This window comes from Aphanomyces astaci, assembly GCF_000520075.1.
Source record: "Aphanomyces astaci strain APO3 unplaced genomic scaffold supercont1.17, whole genome shotgun sequence".
Classification (NCBI taxonomy): Eukaryota; Oomycota; class Saprolegniomycetes; order Saprolegniales; family Verrucalvaceae; genus Aphanomyces; species Aphanomyces astaci.
The window spans coordinates 820803-841908 of record NW_009798280.1 but is presented as its reverse complement, the minus strand read 5'-3'; the positions used below and the strand labels follow the sequence as shown (position 1 = coordinate 841908).

The window sequence follows — 21106 nt, the reverse complement described above, 5'->3', positions numbered from 1 at the left end:
ACAATTTTTCAAACGACAGCTTTTGTGTGTTTGTCTACCAAATCTGACATATATAAATTGTCATAATATGTCCAATTTTGACGGAAAAAAGTTTGAATTGGAACTGTCCAATTTTTTACCACCATGATATTCTACCGATAGTTCTCATTCCATCATAGCATCCAGAGGTCACATCAAAACATTTTGGAAATATTTTCTCATCTCCCATTTGAAAAGGAAATTATGTGTCAGAATATCATTTGACATCAAATTTTCTGTGGCATCCAGACTCGGCCTTAAAATATCTACTTAGAGTAGGCCCTAATAGAGCTCTGTCGACGATTTGTCGAGTTTGAGATAATGATATTTGAAGATTTGTGTTGAGTTGGAGATACCGTTTTTTGTTTTTTACTAGTCATGAATATTACGGAACCTGTTCGAGATAACGTTATTAATAGTAGAGCTCTTGAATGACTTGTGGAGTTTGGTGATTTGTTCTTCTAGTAGTTACTAGTACATACTAATGTGTGTCCGCCACATCACAACTGCACTTGATCGCCTTAGGCCGCTTTGGCATTGTGGACCATTTGCTGCAGCATGTCTTTTACATATCTACTCAACCATCATTTCAAAACATCATCCCATCCACCATCATGCCCACTTATATATATATATATATATATATATATATTTATATATATTTTGTCCACGTACTTCAATCGTTTCAATAAATCAGGGAGCGCGCGCGACGATATGGCGTGGTACAGCGACGTCGCATGCATCCGCCCGCTCTTGTCCACAAATCTACTCACCACAATAATCATAAAGTGTGACTCCACAATATATATATATATATATATTGTGCTTTTTCAAAGCTGGAGCGACCTCGAGAATGAATCGACACAACCAAATGGACAGAAAAAGGAACGAGCCAATCAAATTGCAGGAACCCCCCCATCAACATCCAATTAGTGTGCGACTTCAATTAGTGTGATCACAATCAAATAAAAAGAAGTCCAAACAATCAAGATTGCATCAACCTCGAAATCGTAAACGACCTAAATTAGTGTGATCACTACAGGACACACCTTTTTCCACAAAATTCAGTACAATGAAAGAATCGATAGATTTCGCGAATACCCTCTCCTCAGGTTGAATGTCCAAAACTTGGGTAAACACAACATAATATATATATATATATATATATATATATATATATATATATACATACGTGATTTGCTTGCCGCCATGGCTTAAGAGTAACTTGGTCGTATCAAAGAAGTTGGTTTGAACGGTGCCGTTCGAGAGGCGGAACATCATGCAATGGCGCGTCTTTTGCCACTTGGACACGTATATCATGGGTGTGGGTACCGTGGGCAAGTCCAATAGCAAGTTACGCTGGAGGCATTTCGACTCTTCGGTCTCTTCCCCTTCCTATCCCACCACACTTATCATACATATATATATATACATATATATATACACCCAGTCGTCCATTTTGAAAGATATATGTATATATACATACAATAAACTCTTTGAAATGGCCGAGCAATGTGACTTTTTTCGTCAAGTCCACGGGGTACTCGGATAGACTGTGCACTTGCTGGGGACTTTCAGACGCTTGGTCATCTGGTGACCGATCAATATACCCAAACATTGTCGAGCTTGCGATGATCTTGGTTGCGTCATTAAAGTACACCCCCGTGCACTGGTTGGAGAGAACGTAGCCTAGGCCGTACTTGGCAGTGTAATCCACATATTGGAGCACCCACAGTGAGGCTGGGGATAATGTGTCGTCGTCGTCCATATTCACGCGCAGTTTGGCTTGCAAAAGGCTTTGTCCGATCACGCGGTTTTCCCCGTCAGCGGAAGCCACGTAGTAGAATGCCGCGGTGAGGTTCTCGACGATTTCGTCAAGGAGATCCACGGGATACATTGGCGGCAATGGTTGCTTTTGCGAGGTGATGGCCGATGATGCCGATGGCGGCAGGGCGAGGATGGCGGCGGTTGGCGGCTTGGCGGGTCGAAGATGGACATCGAGCGGGGCCAGCGGCGACCGATGGTGGTGTCTTGAATGTCGACCCCCCGGCATAGATGAGCTAGGGGTTATGAACATGGCGGTGTCGGGGAGATGGGATGGGATGGATTGTTCTTGGAGAAACGGATGGCTGAGAATCGACGCTAGCGACGGGCGCCGCGTCGGGTCTTTCTGTAGCAAGTCCATCACGAGTGACTTGGCGGTAGCTGAGAGGGCGACGTCGGACGGGAACGCATAGTCGTTGGCTCGGATTAGCTTGTACGTGTGCTTGACATCTTTGGTTTCAAAGGGGGGTTTCCCCACCAGCAGCGTGTACATGACTACCCCCGTGGACCAGATGTCCACTTCGAAGCTGTGGCCATTGTTATGATGACCGTTGAGGATCTCGGGGGCAATGTAATTGGGGGTGCCACACATGGTTCGCCGCTTTTGATCGCGGGAATCGAGATGCGACGCGAGCCCAAAGTCGCCAATCTTGAGCTGCATGTCTGTGGTCAAGAAGAGATTGCCCAGCTTTAAATCGCGGTGGATCACGCATTTTGAATGCAGGTATGCCACGCCTTGGATGAGCTGGTGGATGTAGTACCGGACTTCGTGCTCGGACAAGCGCTTCCGTCGACGCAACAAGTCGGACAGGCTCTGTAATAATGTACAAGCCATCATGATGACGTTGTTGATCGGGATGATGATGGCGGTCGTGGACACGCACCTGGTTTGTGCACAGTTCGAGCAACAGGTAGCAGTTGGCGTCGTCCTCAAAGTAATGCTTAAACTGCACCACACGTGGATGCTGGAGCGTCCGATGGATGCGGATTTCCGACGTGAACTTGAGACGTGCCTTAGGCTTGACCAAACTCTGCTTTTCCACGATCTTTCCGGCAAACTTGGCGCCCGTGGTGTCGCACGTCACCTCGTAGCATCGGGCAAACCCGCCCTACATACATACAGTAGTGCAGCCAATGAACGGGCGGGCTGCGTTCTGTTTCATCAGACGTACCTTGCCAAGGAAGCGATGTCGCGTATATGTCCGCGTGGACTCGCGGTTTTCCTCGTCCACGCATCGTTCCGTGATTGTGCTCTGCAGTTCAGCCATCGGTCCAGGCCCACCGACTTGCGCACTGTAAGACGGCGACGACCCAAAGATCACGGTAGAATTGACCAATCGGAAAAATACACCAATCAAATGGCTGATTGGCAACATTTTAACCAATCCGTAGCGTCTACGGTTTGAAATTTGAAATCTCATGCTTCATGACAACCACGGACGGACGCAGACCTTACATCAAAGTCCAAGGAACTATGCACACCTCCATGGGTTGACGCTAAGAGCAGCCTCTTGCAGGCGCTTAAGAGAATGCCCCCCCTAGCGTTGCTCCATCCTGCTTGCACTCTATTCGATTCCTTGCATGCACTCGTGGCAGAGGGTATGATGTACTCTTATACATGCGAGAACAGTGTCCTGTTGTGATTACGTTAGTTTACTACCGTCCATATCTGGTACGGTCCACAAGGGAGCGAGTGTGCATTGCATCGAAGTACGTAAGGTGTCCGCGGTCACGCCATCTCGTCGTCGCACTTGACCAGCCTTGGGCCTGCCTTGCTGATGATGCTGCCTTTCGATATTTAGCAACGTACAGTACTGTACTACAGTAGTACATATTACTATTAATAATACTACTACCGGTAGTACTTCACTGTACTACCGTATAGTGTATATGTATTGCGACGGATTAATCTATTGCGACTCCTGTAATAACTGATATTTACTTGTGAACATGTTTAATATACTTCAAATTTGTATGACGCAATGGATTAACAAAGTTTTGAGAACGAGTGTCGGCTGGTTGTGAAATATCACCTGTCGTAATACATATACATTATACGGTATATGGTTTGAAGCGAATATGTGATATGCTACGTGTAACTTGCACTCACAACTGCACTATGAGTTCGGCCTTCAGTACACTCATCAACCATCTAAAATACTAACGTTAGTACAATACTATGTAGTAACACTACCATCTTGCTCATTCTGTGACTATATCGACAGCAAAGCGTTCTACCGTACTCTCTTCTTGCGTGCTGCTACTATTAATAGTACTATACTCAAGTACTATTAATATATTACTTCGAAGTACTATTAATAGTATAAAGTATGAATACTCTCGTTTTGGGGCCGAATTCAATAAACCTGATCAAAATTGAAACATGTCGTAAGAGTTTTAACCCAAATCCAATACAATACTAGTTATAGTACTCCCGAGTGGGATTTACTCCTCAACACTGTAAGGAGGTCCAAAACGCCACATTACAATATGAACCTTGTACCTGTACTATTATTTATAATAGTATTAGTCTTGCAATTCAATGTGGATGGTTTTTACCATATTGTGACGTGGCAGCACGAGCTGTCGCGATATCATTCTAGTTCAACGTGGCCGAAATCGCCCAATGGGAGCGCGACCCTTTGAAACAATATATCGAAACATAGAGGTTGTTCAAATGCACTTCTATTGCTGCCGCTCTGCACCACCAACCGAACGAGTATGGCCGACGTGACCGTGAACGCGACGCTCCTGGGCTTGCTTCCCGCTGCCTCCTTCGAGAAACTGCATGCCCTCAAGGGACTCGGAGTGTGCATTCGATGCATCTTGCGGTATGCGGCGATTTCAGACCACGAACTCTACAGGTACGTACGCACATGCATGAAGGTCACACCTCGCTGATCTTCCCATGATTGTCATGATGTCATGGTTCCAGCCTCGACACTGCTGTGTTGAACCGCACGTGGGATGCCTTTGTGGCTGCACACGGAGGATCGGCCGTTCCCACAGGTCGCACTCGTTATCCATGTCAGCACAATGTCCTAATCATGTTGCGTAGGATCGGCAGGTGTGTGTACGTGTTGCTTGGATGTGTTTGAAGGCGCGCTTGGCGCTGCCGGTCGCGCCGATCTCATCGCCAAGTCGAAAGACAGGTCCGTGTCTAGACGGTAGTCTGTACTTCATTGACGCTCATCCCCGTGTCCTCGTTGTTAGTGGCTACGCGACGTCGACGTTTATGATTGCGATTCAAATCCCCAGCGCGACGTTGATTCGTCAACATGCACTCAACCACGTCGTCCAGATCACGACGGTTCCCATCGACCTCAAAGAAGTCCTCAAGGTACTATATATCCTTCTGCCCCTATACATGTATATCTTTGGCTCATGACGTGTCATCATCCTGTAGTGGTGCTTGACGCCGCTTCTCGCGGCTGCTTTAAACCATGCCGCGTATGTCGCCACTAGCGACATCAGCATCCATCTCCATTTTCACCATGAACTGTCGGAACAAGAGGCCATGCAACTGCCCACGATCCGCGTATGTACATATCTTCGTTATTGTCCTTGGGAGAGGGACATGAGGACCCATTCCCTCGGTTTTAGGACACGATTGTGCAAAATAAGAAGCGAAAGCTAGACATCGACGCGTTTGGCGCTGTGACCCGCGCGTTGCAAACCGCCCTCCTCCACGCGTCCAACTTGCCATCGACGTTGACGGTACCAAAGATATATTCATATATGTCATTTTTATATATATGTCATTTATATATATATCCCTAATCATTTCGAATAATGCTCGCTCCTCTCGTATTACCGCGGCTGCTGGCACGAAATTACCCGGAACTTCTCTTTATATATATATGTAATATATATACAATTATATATATATGTGATTTATTTATATATATGTCATTTATATATATATATGTATATATATATATATGTATATATATATATGTATATATATGTATTTTATATATATATACAAATATATGTATTTTATATATATATCTCATTTATATACATATATGTGATTTATATATATACAAATATATATATGTATTATATATATATATTCTGTTTAGAGCCCTCCAACGGTCGCAGCGTCCCCGTGCACGTTGACGTACACGATTGAGCGCGCGCCAACTTACTTGGCGGGTCGGTACTTGAAATTCCAGCGCGGATTGAGCCAAACCCCGTGGTACGGACCATACTTTTGATCCTTTTTTTAGCGTTTTTTAGTGATTTTTCACGTTATATTGGACAATTAGGGTGCTCGAAGGCGAGCGGTTGGGCGAGTCGTCTGTGGAAGAAGCGATTGGGGACATTGTGCTGCCTCATTTTCAAGCCAAGTCATACAAGTTCCACACGGCGGGCCGCGAAGACGTGGACGTCCGGATGCTTGGCAACGGCCGTCCGTTCATTTTGGAACTAATTGGTTCGTTTTTGGCTGTTTTTTGTTGAATTTTTATCGATTTTGGGCCATTTGTATCTATTTTTGACGTTTGTATCTACATTTTTGGACTTTTTTATCCGTTTTTTGGCATTTGACGGCTATCGACATTTGATACTCATAGTTTTACGGAGTATTTTGTGTGGTATGGATAGATTCCAAGGTAGCGTCGCTAGCGTCGGCTGCGCATTACGAGGTAATATAAGACATAAATTAATACATTATATATAGAGTTTTTTATGTAGCGAATGTATAATATACATACTACAGTCGAATAACACTATGATTTATGGTAAATTTTATATATGTAGAGGATACAAGCCGAAGTCAACTTGAAAAATGTCGACCGCGTTGAAATTCGACAGTTTCAACTCACGGACAAGGTACGTTGGAGCCACCAAATTTTGATATCTATATAGCTACTAAATACACAAAAACACCTATATTTAGCATATTCAACATTTATGTTGCAACCCTTGAGAACTTATATTATTCCGTCATTTCGAAAGATGAAATAAAGATACCCATTGATAATTTTGATATCTATTATATAGCTACTAAATACACAAAAATACCTATATTTCAGCATATTCAACCATCCAAACCCTTGAAAACTTGTCATTTCGCAAGATGAAATATAAAGATATGAGTTTTGTAGAAAGGGTTTACGGTGCTCCAAGCTGGCGCCGATTCGAAGCGTAAAACGTACTGCTGTGTCGTGTGGGTCGCAGACAAGTTGACTCGGGAACACGTGGCGAGATTGAATGGCATTTCCGACTTGGCAGTCGCGCAAAAGACGCCGGGTACGGTACTACACACAGAGGAGAAATGTCACTAAAGCGAGGGATTCATACTGAATAGTGTGAGAAATGTCACTAAAGCGAGGGATTTATAATGAATAGTGCGAGTACTCCACCGCCGCACGTTGTTGACGCGGTCGAAAGTGATTCACAGCGCCCATGTGACAGTGTTAAATGACCATTACATGCTGCTTCGACTCACCACGTCGGCGGGGACGTACGTCAAGGAGTTTATCCACGGTGACCTTGGACGCACATTGCCCAATGTGTCGACATTGCTGGTACGAACACATGTGACAGAGTTTCGTAGTTGCTACTTGGTTCTGACTTGGTTTTAATCTTTTTTGTGGTGGTGTAGGGATGCGATGCCGACATTTTGCAGTTGGACGTGGAAGATCTGCTCGAGTAGAAGGCGCAAAACGAACGACATCGTTCGTGGTCGCGTAATATAATATACTACACTGTAATTCGCGGCCAAAATGAATAGGATTGTTTACAGCATTATTGGGATGTGGACTCTGTCACATATATCATTAATTTCCAAATATGTTGCCTCACACGATATAGTAGGCAATTATCGGTGCACGCACTCACTACTTCTGTACTACTCTGTCCCAAATTACCTCCACGTTTCACCTCAAGTTTTGCCGCAAAATCATTTTTATTACGAGGGTTTATTTAAATTTGTCCTAAATCAGACTGATGATCTTTGTATAGCGTCAACTACCTCTTGTGAACAAGCAAGTGGTCGAGCCAATTGGCCCAAACTTCTTACATGAGCATTGTCGATATAGAGGACGTCTTTATAGTCTTTATAGACCAATTTAGAGTCTATGCACTACACTGTTTGTTGTGGAAGGTATGCAAGCCTCAACTCGTACGACGTGGCATGGGGATAATAATTCGAAAGCAAAAGAAATACAAGTAAATATTCAGGATTTTGATACCTCGAAGTACAAATTTCCAGACCCCGTCGAAAATCGAATCTCGCCGCCGAATCGAATCACGAACCATCGACGGTATTATTGGCACATCCAATTTTAAGTGCATTTGATTGGGTCGTACAGAAATGACAAGTGTATATATATTCAACCAATCAGAACCACTCCAGTGAGATTCAATATTGATTAGACAAACCATGCGAATTTTGCAAGTTTCTAGCGAATTCACGTTAACGTTATTCTGAATTTGATACAAAAAAATTTCACCAATTCTGCGTGATTCGTAAAACCAAAGTTACTCGCATGGGTGTCGTCGACGTAGTGAACCCATTCAGAAACTGGACATTTGAGAGTTGTGACGAGCGCCAGAACATACGTAAGTGTGTACTATTACTAGTTCGCAATGCTGACTAGGTCAAGTAACGATGGAAATCTTCACTTACCGGTATAGGTGAGTCCCACTCGGTAACGATTCCCGTATACTGATCTGTGCCTAATCCATAGCTCCATTGTACTATGTACTCAGCTAGCTACGGAAGAAATGAAGTCCGTGTATTTCCTAACGGGGTTCATCATGTCTGTGTAGTACTAGAGTCTGAAAATCGATATTGTCCTTTTTATTGTCGATTTGATACAAATTTGGGGAGGGGGTGCAATATCGAATCGCGCCGACCAAACCGATCCGCAATCGATCTGATTGGTTGAATTGCATTGATAAGGTTTTGATTGGCTAATAATTTTGAGCTCATCTGAAGTAGCCAATCAAATCCCCAAAATTTGGCGGACTTTTGTGCGGAATCGCTAAATCGATCGATCGATTCTTTCTAACTAGTTACTGAATTTTGTATGATTAACATCACACTAATTTCAGTCACACACGAATTCGACGTTGATGATGGTTTCCTCGACTTTGATTGGCTGTAAATACTAATTCTGCCGAGGATTTGTCATTATTCTCCCATGTCGCTCCAGTTTAGAATATAAACACAACAAATATCTTAACCAAATGTACTACATGCCTGGTATTTATTCTGCAGCAGTCGCCATGCGTTGATCATGACACGGCCAAACACGAGATCAAGGCATAGGCTCATTCAAAGCAGTCGACTTCTGTACATTTTCAACGACAGCACCGCGCTGCTTGTATTAACGCTATTATTTGGGCTATGACAGCTCCAGCGAATCATACTGCGCCACGTCCCACAGCTCACCCAGTTCGTCCAGCAAGCTCTCGACGGTATTCCCGGCTGTCTTTGGTTTCTTACTTGGTCGTAGTAGTTGGCTCTGCACGAGGCCAGTGTGGAGCACAGACAGGACATTTGACTTTTGTTTCATTTCGTTTGGCCCTGCAATCATCGTACACAACACACTGTGATTTTCATATTGTGTATATATTCTAAACTCGAGTGATTTACATGGAGAATGAATAGTATCGACACATAACCAAATAAGGCATGTACACAAGGAATTATTAGCCAATCAGATTGCAGCAAACAACCGTCGTCAAAACAACAACGTCAAATTAGTGACTTCAAAATTAGTGTGATACACCCCTTTGACATACAAAAGTCAGTACAAAGAATCATCACGCACCCACGACGGCGTCGGCCGTGGCGATTTTGAACCGCTGCGCCGTCAGAACTTGGTCTTCAATCGTGTTTTCAGCCAAGAGGCGGTACACTGTCACAGGTTTAACTTGCCCAACACGGTGCACTCTGTCCATAGCTTGCAAATCCACAAACGGATTCCAAGAGTGTTCGACAAATACCACCGTGTCGGCTGTCACCAAGTTGAGCCCTAGCCCCCCAATCGACGTGGTTAAGACCAGCGTGTGGATCGAAAGCTCTTGATTAAATTCGTCTACGATAGCCGACCTATGTATACCGTATCTCAGAGTTATGAGATATGGTGTACACTTTATTATCGCTCTGCGTTTCGTATCCCCATTCGTAAAATGTAGGGAATATCTTGGGATCGTTTTATGTACTGTACACATTTCGAATATGTACAGGAAAACAATACTCGTACTCTATATATATATGGTGGAATTCGATATATATATGATCCGAATCATCGAATCACGAATCGACGCTAGTGGCTCATCCAAACGTGGATTTGATTGGTTATGAAAGAGAAAAAAAGCAATTATTTCTATTTTATGTATTCAACAATCAAGAGTTTGTTTAATTATTCACAATATTGAATAGAAAGTATGGAAGTTTATAGCGAATATTTCACTATATATATATATAATAGACATCATTTCGAAGCGTACCGTTGCAAAGGCGGCACTGACCCGTCCAATTTGAGTGTCCGGATACGAGGTAAATGAGTGGCCAGGGTGGCTTGAACCAACGCGACGTGGGCTGGCGTGTGGCAAAACACAAGGCTTCGATGCTCGCCGAGATTGTCGTCACCATTGTCACCGTGGATCAAACCCATCAACTCAACCAGCGCAATCATTTTTCCACTGGATTCATGGGCATACAGGTGGTCATCGACTAGCTTGGGATGCATGCAAATCTGCTGCCGCTGCCTCCACGTAGCCATGGCCGTGTCCAGCGAGTCCGCCGCCATATAGAGCTGCGTTTGCATCAGAGTGAGGGAGCAAGGAATGTCTTGAATAGATTTCGGAGGCAGGTCCGAGAGCACAGCATCTTTGGTGCGCCGAAGCACAAACGGGGCGATCTTTGCATGCAAATCAGTTATCGCCAGCGCACCAGCTTCCTATAAACAATCAATCGTACTAAAGGATGTCTCGATATGGTCATTACAAGTCTATTTCATTCGTAAAATACAGTAATATATAGGGGTTTCGAAATATGTACTGTATTCTGACTCGAAAAAAAACCCATAGAAAATGATATCCACAATAATTAGCGTCATCTCGTTCTCGTATAGAAGTCAGATTGAGTAAGTCGAGTGAATGTGAGCCGCACAAAGTCTATATTGACACACAACATCGATGGACCAATCAAAACCATCCACAACCCGAATCAAGTGGCCAATCAAATCATGTCTCGCTACAACCATATTTCGTAAATGGGATGGAAATTAGTGTTAGTCCATGGTGATAACGACGATATATATATACAACTTCACAATCCCAACCAATCACATCGATCACGTCAGCTGTTCACACAAAGTATTGTCGATTTGATACAAATTTTAATCGAATCGCGCCAACCAAACTGATCCACAATCGATCTGATTGGTTGAATTGCATTGAGAAGGTTTTGATTGGCTAATAATTTTGAGCTCATCTGAAGTAGCCAATCAAATCGATTTAAAAAATTCCAACGAGAAACCACAACACAATGAAATTTCACTCGAAAGCACAATAGAACGTCCAACTTTTATTGTGCATTCGCTATACACTTATAAAAATTCGAGTGGCTTGTCGACTAAATCACGATGGACTAGTTGTGATTGGTTGAATAGACTACTTGTCCTTTCTGTAAGAGCCAATCAAAACATCCTCTCCAACTATTGGATTAGCCAATCGCGTCGTCGATTCGACAGGGTTTGTACCGAATCCGGATAACGTTTTGCGGAGAAAAGTAACATTGTCACAGGAAATGGATGGTTGGGGACCTACAGTACCTTTTGCGCCACGGTGGCCGTGGGTTTACGACTAGCCGCGATCGGACCCACCGCATGGTGTCGGAATGACGTGGCGTCTCCCAAATAGCCCGGCATGATGAATTCGCACACACTCCAAATGTCCACGACCGAGTTTTGAATCGGTGTGCCGGTCACTGCGATGCGATGGGCGGCTCGTACGCCCAAGAGGGTTTGGGTAGTGGCATTGGTAGGATTGCGGCACAAGTGCACTTCATCTGCTACGCAAAACGTAAACGATTGGCTGTGAAAGAACGACCTATCTTGGTGCAAAGTCGCGTAGCTGGTTACGACCACCACCCCCCCATCCGTCGATTTGGATGCAATGATCTGGCGTTGCAACGCTATCCGGCGGTGCGCTGGCACCCCCCCATACATGACGACATTGGGAAATGCATGGCGGAAATACATGTGCACTTCGCGGACCCAGTGCGCCATCACAATGGGGGGACACACTACAAGCACAGAGTATGGCGGCGGCGGCGGCGGCGACGTGTCGAGTTTGTGACCAAGTTGCTTGTGCACGGCGATGCTGCAGAGTACTTGGAGCGTTTTGCCGAGCCCCATGTCGTCTGCGAGAATGCCGTGGAGGCGATGGGAGGCTAAAAAGTATAACCACGTGATGCCTTGTACTTGATATGGGCGTAGAATCAAATTCGGAGGCCAGTCGATACAGTCTGGTAGCGGGGGAACGTGGCCTACAGTACTCGTAAGCGTTAAACCAATATCAATCAATACTAGTTTGAGCCATGTCAACTCGATATTCGAAACTGCAGCAGCCCTCAGCTGGATCGATTGTGTCGACTATGGATATTATAGAACCGCCCAAGAGCCAATCAAAAATCACAATCTGTCGAATTTCAGCCAATCGAAACGTCGTATTGAAAAGCTTGTACAAACTATATACCAAAGGGGTAGGGTACTCAATCAAATGAGCAGCTCACCCAATCGGCAGACAATCGATATACGACCAATCAAAACCGAGATCAAGAATCAAGTAGCCAATCAAACCCACTCTTCAACCAATCCAACATCGAATTAGTGTGTGACTTCAATTAGTGTGGCAATGGATCATTTCAAAAGGCAGTACAAACATTCGATGTATTTGGCGAATGAGCCCAAAAGTCCAAATATTTCGGGTAAAAACAACTATACCAGTTTGAAGTTGGTGTAGAAATGGACTCGCAATGTCCAGATGGCCATGCAAAGGCAGCAACGGGATCAATCCGGATAAACTCCCGCCTTGGAAATGCGATAACGCGAGCGGAATCAAGTCGCACACTACTGGCACACAAGCCGACGGAAACGATGTCACAAGGTGGTCCAGAACTTGGGGGCAGTACTCTTGCTTTAGCAAGGCAATCACATGTGCCATCACGTCTGGACTTCTGGCTGCGGCGGCGGCGACGGCTTCCGGCAAAGTCACCGTCGAATGACAAAGATGAGGGGGGGGCGTGGAGGGGCTGGTTACATGCGGCCACATTTGTGTGAGAATCCGAGGTAGCAGGGTCATCTCTGCTTCGGTGAGCACGATTGTCAACAGCGGAATGTGGGGTGTCGACCACACTTGAGCCAGTTTCGACCACAAGGCAGCGTGTGGCGCTGCCACGTCACAGACCGCCGCAGGCGTCAGGACATGCACAAGCGCTTTGGTGGCCGCTTCCGCCCCTCGAAATCGGCTCCCAGATGTCGCATGTAGATTCGCACAGATGTTGGCGACCATTTTCAAGCAGCAAATTGAATGGGACGCCCCAAATGTCACCAGAAACTGCACGATGGAAACGGCAAAGTGCCGTTGCAGCGTCGGATTCGTCGACAGTTTGAGCCCTTCCATCAACGGACGTACGAGAAACGCTGGTTTGTCCCAAGGTAACTAAATATCCATCGTGCACATGAGTCCACCCCTTGTATAATATTTCGTGGTAGGTGCGTGGTCGAAATATATATATATATATTGTCAAGTCGAGTTCGACTTGGAATGGAGTGGAACAAGAATCGATCGACCAATATATATCAAAACCCAGAACATGAATCAAGAAGTAGCCAATCAAACGTCGCCCATACTAGATATATGGGCTACCACAAATCGACCCCACACTCCACATGATGGCGGAATGGACAGTATATATATATATATATATGTGTGTGACAAAGTACCTTCCACTTCAAATACGTGGCAGCACTCAAGGCCCCCACTGTGGCTTGCATCGTATCAAAAGCCAAGCGAATGCGTTCTTCGGTTTCGAAAATATCTTGGCGCACGTGCTGCGCTTGCGTGTAGGGTTCAGGGCTGGCTAAGTCTGCGAACGGCAACGTCGCAACTGTCTGGGCGATCTGCCACGAGGAATGGGTGGACGGGGAAGCTGGGGGGGTAATACGAAGAGGGCTGGTGTTGGGGAACCAAGTGGCCATTTGACTGGTTTGCCGTTGCAAGAGCTCCCAGCCATCCATTTGTTCCTTGTAAAACGTCGTTCGAGGCGCCTTTAGCGAGGTCGTCATGGCGGCGATCACTTGAGTCGTGGGCCATTCATTGCACGGTGCAGTCAGGCCTAGGAACGTGTCCATCAAACTACTACTAGACACAGAATAACGCAAACTAGTGTTGTTAGTTGTTGTACTCAAAAATGCCAGCGCGGCGACGACGTCTTGGCCACGATGACCAGCCAAGAGCCCACAACTCCACGCACTCCATGTCTCGCAGACGGCTGCACACGTTTTGGAGTGCAATGCCGCCAAGCACTCGGTGGCCACCATAGCCCGAGCCGAGTCGGCCACTGCCGGCAAAGTGACTTGAACGGGGTTGCCTTGTAAGTCCTTCAAATGACGTCGTCAGACTTCGAAATGAGCGAAACAGCAACCAACCGATAGGTTTTATTTGCACAGAGAAGTAGGTACTGTAGGAAGGTTCATAGGTATTATACAGACCTGGTAGGTCAACACTGGCCTGCTACTACTACTCCAGGCAGCTTGCAACCACGTTGTCAGCGTCGTGGCGTTCACGACAACCATCAAGCTAGCCGATGAAACCAAGCCTGACACGTCTAGCGTACGATGCCATAACGATTGCAATGAAGTTTGACACGATGGATCGACGACCAACCGAGACCAGAGCACGTGTAGCCACCACACACCCGAAGCCCTACAGCCAGCCATCATGTTTGAGAGGAAGAAGGTAGTACTGTAGTGGCCATCCAAGGTCGTTCATCATGACGTGGCAAGCTGACATTGCGTATGGACGTGTATTCAACATGTAGTACTACTAGCTAGTAGGCAACGTGATTACACGACTGATATCGACGTACGTGTCAAAAGAAATCGAAGCCAGCGCAGCGTGGAGCCATGCGACGGCCGCTTCGCGCACGGGAACCAACACATGTTTGAGGAACGTCCCGACCACTTGAATGTGTGACAAGGTGGTGGTGGTCTGCATCATTGGACACAAGTGACGAAGTGCCGTCAACACATGAGCATGGGCGAGCTCAACGCTGGCGGCGGCGGCTCCGTCGGCACCTATGAGGGCCCACAGCCGATCGAGGACGATAGGTGGCACCTACTCACCACACATAAATACATAGCATTGGTAGCCAACATATCCAATGAATTGCACGTACTTGGGTATACGCTCGATTTGTAGCTGTTATAGGCGTCGTCAGCTGCACCAGACACTGCGCCGCCGCGCCATACACTTCGTCTTCGTGTCTAAACAGCGCTTGATGCACTTGGGCCAAAAGAAGTGGAACTTCCGTGTCTATTGCTGGCTGGAGGAAATGAATGGCCAGGAGCGCTCCATGGCAAGCGTGCCACGAACGCGTCGACTGCAGCAGCGGCAACAGCAGCGCCGTCGAGACATTTGGGGTTTTGGCCAAGATCGTCAGGCCCCAGCCAGTGACTTGGGCCACGACGTGGCGAATTGGCGCGACCGATCCATCGGCAGCATAGTCGACGTACTGGTCCAATGCTAGCACACACACACATCGCACGAGTACTTCTTCGATCCACGACAGCACTGGCAGAGGTAACAACTCTGTACTTGGAAGAGTCTATATGTTGGACTGAGCTCATGTCCGACTAACTAGCCAAACGATGATGTAGCAGTATGTATTATAGTCGATTTGAAATTTAAGTGAGGTAGTGCTCAATCGAATGAGCAGAATAACCAAATCTGCCGACAATATCGATATACGACCAATTCAAACCCAGGAAACTAATCAAGTAGCCAATCAAATCCATTCTGCGACCAATGCAATTTCGAATTACTGTGTGATTTAATTAGTGTGAGACAGGACGATCTTTATATACAAAAGTCAGGGCAAAGAATCGATCGATAGATTTGGCGAAGCAGCACAAAAAGTCTAAATTTGGAGTAAAAGGGCAATACCGTGGACTGAACCAGTACTCGGCGTAACACCTCGACGGAACCATGGCGAACTTCCCACTTGGCATCAAACATAGCTTCTAGGCAGTCTTGGACAAGGGAGGCAAGGAGGAGCGTCGAAGCAGTAAGTACTGCGGTAGATGGAGGAGATGGAGTTGGTTGAGATGGTCGATGGGTCAGAAGGGTGGGGACGCTGGGGGTGGGCTGCTGGGATGCTTGGGCGGAGGCGGTCGTTACGTCGGCTGCGTCGAGGAAGGACGCTACACAGTCATCAGAGCTAGTATTACTACTAGTAGGACCCCATGATTATTCGACAACGTACACGAAGACAGATGCAGCACAGGTCGAGGGATCGACACGGATGCTTGAATGTCTTGCGCTATGCGCTTCCACAGCAGATATCGTTGGCGGACCAGGTGCTTTTGCTGGTCTGCTGAAGACGTAAAGTGGGTCGTGTAGTTGTATTCCTATGACAAAATCACATAAAATCCATTGGTTGTTGCCAGTTAGTTCACTCCAGTCGTACTTCGCCACCGCTTTTAAGCAGGGGCTTGGCATGGGTGAGTAGCTGGTCCATGTCGAGTTGAGACAGCTGAAGAAAAGACTCGGAAGAGGCTCCTGCTTGGGCTACAAGTGTTCAAATGGCCATTATTGATGGACAGCTGTGGCAGCTACACACACCAAATTGAGCGCAGGATGCGACGAGGTCGGGGCAGAGCGACTGAGCGATACATCCAACTGCTTGTGCCGCGGCCACCCGAGTCCCCCAATCAGAGTTGCGGACCAAACGGCGGATCTACGGACAGATGAGCGTGGATATGGCTAGCAAGGCCAACGGCAGCAACGTCACACCTCGTCGAGGACCGGTGGTAGAGTGTCTGGTGTGACGACCACGCCGAGTTGTTTGGCTGCGTGCTCTCGAATGCTCGATGTCTGTCCATCTACTTGCGTAACTGACATGACTTCCCTCACACAGACACACACAGCATGGCCATCGAACCTCGAAGCAGTGCCAGCAAGCCTTCAACTCTAGCCGCGTCCATTCTTGAATTGTGCAAGGTGTGCTTTCATTGGTTCGATAGTTGAAACATCAAACATCTATTTGGATTCTTAGTAAATGATTCTTCAGAATTACTGGTCGAACGTAGTATATACCCGTCCAAAACTCACTCCATTATAAATGAAACAATGAAACACTGCATGACCTTGTGCAGAGTCCAGCAGATCATCGGTTTGGCCTTAAGCCACCCCTCCCCTTCACCGGCGAGGCTGTCTTCGCCGGGGCAAGGTCGTGTGCTTGTGCTCGGAATGGCCTTCGCAATGTTTGGTATAGAAGTTAAGCACCAGACTGAGCCAGCAGCCCCGTGGGGGGCGACGGTGTTACCCGTTCCTTGTAGTACAGTACAGTACCCCATTGTTACAACAACACGTGGCTGAGGTGCGGGAGTTGTCTGATTGATGGACAGCAACTGATTTGATTCAGGTTCGAGTAGACTAGTCAACGTCATATGACCACATACAAACCAACGCTTGCGACGGGCAGCAGATTATAGCCATTCATCATGGCTACCAAAATACCAGTGGACGCCGCCTCCAGCCCATTCTGTATCCACTATCAGCAGCACTTGCACAATCGATTCCGTTCGCTCACGCAATCTCTCAACCCTGTGCAATGCACCACTGCCATCGCCCCCCTCTCGCTCAACACGATCATGGCCCAAGTGATGATGTGATGATCACCTCCGACACCGCCTTCCTCGGTCACATGTGCACCCAAGAGCTCGAGGGGCGGCTGTCGCGAGCATGCGGATGAGCGTCCTGTACGAGTTCATTTACTAGGGCCTCTTGGCATTTGAACTCGCTGTGCAGCCAAGCAGTGGGGGGCGCCCCTGTAAAGTTGAGTGGTATCTGTGTGGGTCGCATGTGTCCATGGAGAGCGCTGCCGTGTACAGATGTACAGATTGGACCTCAATTCGCGCAGATATTGACCATTACGATGGTGCCGCACTTCTTGTTTTGCGCGCTGTCGTCGTACTTTGCCACGCTGGACGAGGTGCTGCCAACTACCATTTGCTGCGTGGTGACCGTGGGCCTCAGCGCTGAGTTCAAACCAAGTGTTCATCCACGCCGTGGGCGGCTGGTCCGGATGCGGCTTCATCGCCCCCCCTGGTGATGCTCACAAGCTCCGTACTCCAACTGACGCTGTTTGATTTGTACACTGCTCCGTGATGCAATGAACACTTCAAGTAGAACCGTTCGAAGACAATGCTGTGCACCCTCAAACAGGGGTCGCTGCGCCACACATTAAAACAAAGAGTGTAGATAATCAATCACCAGCAGTGCAAAGACCATTCCAACATATCCGCGAAGGCTGTATCACTGGTGAAGATGGCAGTAGACGAAGTTGAAGTCAAAACAACAGGGTTCATTGTACACACTGCAGCCCATGATGCAGTGTTTAATTCATAATGAAATGGCGCTCATTACACTTTTGTGAGTTGGATGTGGGGGGGGGTACACTGCCACTTTTGACAGGCGGGGTGAAGGGTGCAGGTACTTTCTGCCGCTGAGTTGGGGAAGGCGAAATACGCCTGCGTTCAGGTCTACTCTATTTTTGTTCATTGTATCACCACGTACTACGGTAGCCCTGGTAGTACTTCATTGGTGATAGGGATATACAGTACTGTAGTACTTACTACGAGTAGCTAGTGCTAGCTAGAGCTTAGCGAATTATGTACGTTCACAGGTACAGTACAGTAATATTGTGAAGGTTCTGTCGATGAATTGAACGGCCTCGTTAGTTACCCGTACTGGGCTAACAATCGAGGGAGCCAGGTAGCTAGCGAGTATCATACAGTGTATTGCACCACTGTTAGTTCATTGAACTTGTTTCTGTGTTGAAAAACCCCTGGTGTTCGTCATGATGCCATCCACACACCTATATATATATATATTGTCCCACTTGGTTAAATACTGCTCGGTCCGATCTTATGGAGCTACACTGGAGCCCTGCCTGACGGCCGCGCCTGTGACTCGTCATAGTTGACGGCAGACCGTGCAAAGTTCTCTGCCCATAGCTTTTCAAACAACTCTCGCTCTTCCTGCGGCTGCTTAGGGCGCATCTCTTTGGGCAATTGCGCCGATGGCCGACCGCCGCTCGCGTCCAGCGGCTTGCAGTTGATCGCTCGTTCGCCAATAAAGTCGATCAGTACGTCTGGCACGGTCAGTTCGTACATCAAGTCGCGCAAAAACACTTCGAGGGCAATGCACTTATTGTGCAAATACGACGGTTCGAGCCGGTTGAACCTATTGATTTGATCATTATAGTCTTTACAAATGCGAGAAATCACAATTTGCAAACGAGGTACTAGTATTACTAGTAGTAGTCAAATATCGATTCAATGTCCTTGGAGTGTTTGTTTTGGGTGTTCATTCGAAGTGAGCAAAAGCACCAAATCAATATATACGACCAATCAAAACCCAGACCACGAATCAAGTAACCAATCAAATTGTCCACTCACATTCGACCAATATCAACCACAAATTAGTGTGTGACTGGAATTAGTGTGATACTGGACCATTTTGACCTGCAACAGTCGGTACAACGATCGATACATTTGGCAAAGAAACACAAGTCCAAATTTTGTTCCTTTGCCAAATGTATCGATCAGTTCGTTGTATATAGTATACTGTAGTCAAATCGATTCGAAACTGGACGCCATAATCGAATGTTTTGGGAGAATCGATTAAAGAACCACCATAGCCAATCAAATCATCACGTCATGTCGAATTTCTGCCAATCCAAACGTTTGACCTGTCCGCATTATTGGGCAAAACCATATATATGTATATATACTCCTCGTTGTATAGTATAGTGTGTACAAGATTAAATAGGATCAAACAGATTCGAAAGCTATTTGGCGAAACGTCCCAAATTTGGGTGCAATGCACAATAACGTTACCATCGATTGTCAATATTGCGCCATGCCGCCATCGCGCGAGGAAAGCGATACACCTCGACCTTCTTGATAATCTCGGCGAATTCAGAGTACCGCCGCCAGTCTGCATGAAACTCCCGGCCTAATGAGGCATATGCCGCGTGAGAATGACAACATGACAAGTTGCATGTACCGAGCTTGAACGTGACGAGGTATTCGGCATGGCGGTCGGCACCGGCGCGGGACTGCACGATGCGGAACTTGGGAATGGACACGGCGGCCGTCTGGACCTTGTCGCCGCTGTCTCCTGGGAATGTCTTGAGCGCGGCAGTCATCCGACTTGTGCTATGTTGTTCGTCGTGGATTATGTGTTCGTTTCCGCCGCCAGAATCGATTGAAAACTTGCGGCGCAAGAGGCTTGTGATCGAGTTGTCGCCAAACGACTCCCCGCTGCTATCAATGTCGGCAAACCATCCCCATTCCGCTGACGAGTCCCGCGACAGAGCGTGGTGGGTGATGGAATTCGACCGCTTTCGCTGGAGCGAAGCAGGTGCAGACGCAGGTTGCGGTATCGGCGAGAAGTGCGCTTGGGCCGACTCGCTGTGCCGCATCGACAGATGCCCCCCGTGGTCCGCCGCCGCTCCTTTGTTGTTGAGCCGCGTGTCGGACGAGTTCATGTACGTCGCAATGACATCGATGGGCGTGCGCGCCGACCCCACCTTCGGCATACCCGTGTCATATGCCATTCCATTTTTCGACATCATCGACGGAGGGCGGGCGTCCAAGTAGCCAGAGCGCCTCTGCCGCAATTGCGATGAAATATCCATCTTCGAATAATACTGCACTCCCGTTGGAAGCAAATGTAGACAGCCGATTTGGAACGGTCGTGTACGTTCGTACATTGCAGTACATTAAATGTACTTGAATATATACTGCCTTTACAACAGTACAAGCACGTACACGTACATTTGAATGTACGAGGGTACACCTATATCTTTCGTAACGGTTTTGCTCCAAACGGCGAAAGGGGGGCGATTTTGCATCTCACTTTGGTCGTGGCATACAAACCGCAAGTGTAATATTATCCGGATATCCAAAATGACACTTTTCTGATCCAAGTGACATTTTTGGAAGAG

The 21106-nt window shown here is 46.9% G+C and overlaps 4 protein-coding genes across 6 annotated transcripts; 1 reads left to right on the top strand and 3 right to left on the bottom strand.

Annotated features, from left to right (window-relative positions):
• Positions 1–365: 365 nt before the first annotated feature.
• On the bottom strand, positions 366–3148 carry H257_08112 (PLK/PLK-UNCLASSIFIED protein kinase). Its single transcript, XM_009833899.1, has 6 exons — positions 3015–3148; positions 2727–2951; positions 1505–2656; positions 1211–1413; positions 694–783; positions 366–591 (listed from the first exon to the last, which is right to left on the bottom strand). The coding sequence occupies exons 1-6, from the start codon at positions 3108–3110 to the stop codon at positions 540–542; spliced, it is 1818 nt and encodes a 605-aa protein (XP_009832201.1). The 5' UTR covers positions 3111–3148; the 3' UTR covers positions 366–539.
• Positions 3149–4534: 1386 nt separating this feature from the next.
• H257_08111 lies at positions 4535–7574 on the top strand. 2 transcript variants are annotated; one of them, XM_009833898.1, is made up of 13 exons: positions 4535–4706; positions 4778–4851; positions 4901–4994; positions 5056–5182; positions 5249–5380; positions 5446–5559; positions 5928–6043; positions 6114–6280; positions 6451–6491; positions 6607–6678; positions 6954–7098; positions 7198–7376; positions 7454–7574. In XM_009833898.1, the coding sequence occupies exons 1-13, from the start codon at positions 4564–4566 to the stop codon at positions 7502–7504; spliced, it is 1455 nt and encodes a 484-aa protein (XP_009832200.1). In that variant the 5' UTR covers positions 4535–4563; the 3' UTR covers positions 7505–7574. The 2 variants fall into 2 exon arrangements, with proteins under 2 accessions (XP_009832200.1, XP_009832199.1); XM_009833897.1 differs by having other exon boundaries at positions 7157–7376.
• Positions 7575–9200: 1626 nt separating this feature from the next.
• H257_08110 (hypothetical protein) lies at positions 9201–17075 on the bottom strand (the record flags this gene model as incomplete). Its single annotated transcript, XM_009833896.1, has 16 exons — positions 9201–9382; positions 9630–9910; positions 10312–10763; positions 11640–12355; positions 12813–13530; positions 13815–14206; positions 14276–14471; positions 14583–14796; positions 14960–15207; positions 15269–15697; positions 16036–16292; positions 16355–16499; positions 16559–16659; positions 16714–16828; positions 16885–16973; positions 17033–17075. The coding sequence occupies 16 exons, from the start codon at positions 17073–17075 to the stop codon at positions 9201–9203; spliced, it is 4578 nt and encodes a 1525-aa protein (XP_009832198.1).
• A 1869-nt stretch (positions 17076–18944) lies between these two features.
• H257_08109 lies at positions 18945–20820 on the bottom strand. Of its 2 annotated transcripts, XM_009833895.1 has the most exons (3): positions 20164–20820; positions 19995–20112; positions 18945–19338 (listed from the first exon to the last, which is right to left on the bottom strand). In XM_009833895.1, the coding sequence occupies exons 1-3, from the start codon at positions 20795–20797 to the stop codon at positions 19029–19031; spliced, it is 1062 nt and encodes a 353-aa protein (XP_009832197.1). In that variant the 5' UTR covers positions 20798–20820; the 3' UTR covers positions 18945–19028. The 2 variants fall into 2 exon arrangements, with proteins under 2 accessions (XP_009832197.1, XP_009832196.1); XM_009833894.1 differs by lacking the exon at positions 18945–19338 and having other exon boundaries at positions 19771–20112.
• Positions 20821–21106: the final 286 nt, after the last annotated feature.

Coding starts and splice junctions, on each gene's coding strand:
- H257_08112 (XM_009833899.1), bottom strand. CDS start 3,110: ATGGCTGAACTGCAGAGCACAATCACGGAACGATGCGTGGACGAGGAA. Junction 2,952..3,014: donor GACATCGCTTCCTTGGCAAG/GTACGTCTGATG, acceptor GTATGTATGTAG/GGCGGGTTTGCCCGATGCTA. Junction 1,414..1,504: donor GCCATTTCAAAGAGTTTATT/GTATGTATATAT, acceptor GTGGTGGGATAG/GAAGGGGAAGAGACCGAAGA.
- H257_08111 (XM_009833898.1), top strand. CDS start 4,564: ATGGCCGACGTGACCGTGAACGCGACGCTCCTGGGCTTGCTTCCCGCT. Junction 4,852..4,900: donor AGGATCGGCCGTTCCCACAG/GTCGCACTCGTT, acceptor CATGTTGCGTAG/GATCGGCAGGTGTGTGTACG. Junction 5,183..5,248: donor ACCTCAAAGAAGTCCTCAAG/GTACTATATATC, acceptor ATCATCCTGTAG/TGGTGCTTGACGCCGCTTCT.
- H257_08109 (XM_009833895.1), bottom strand. CDS start 20,797: ATGGATATTTCATCGCAATTGCGGCAGAGGCGCTCTGGCTACTTGGAC. Junction 20,113..20,163: donor CCTCGTCACGTTCAAGCTCG/GTACATGCAACT, acceptor ATGCCTCATTAG/GCCGGGAGTTTCATGCAGAC. Junction 19,339..19,994: donor CGCAATATTGACAATCGATG/GTAACGTTATTG, acceptor TCAAATCAATAG/GTTCAACCGGCTCGAACCGT.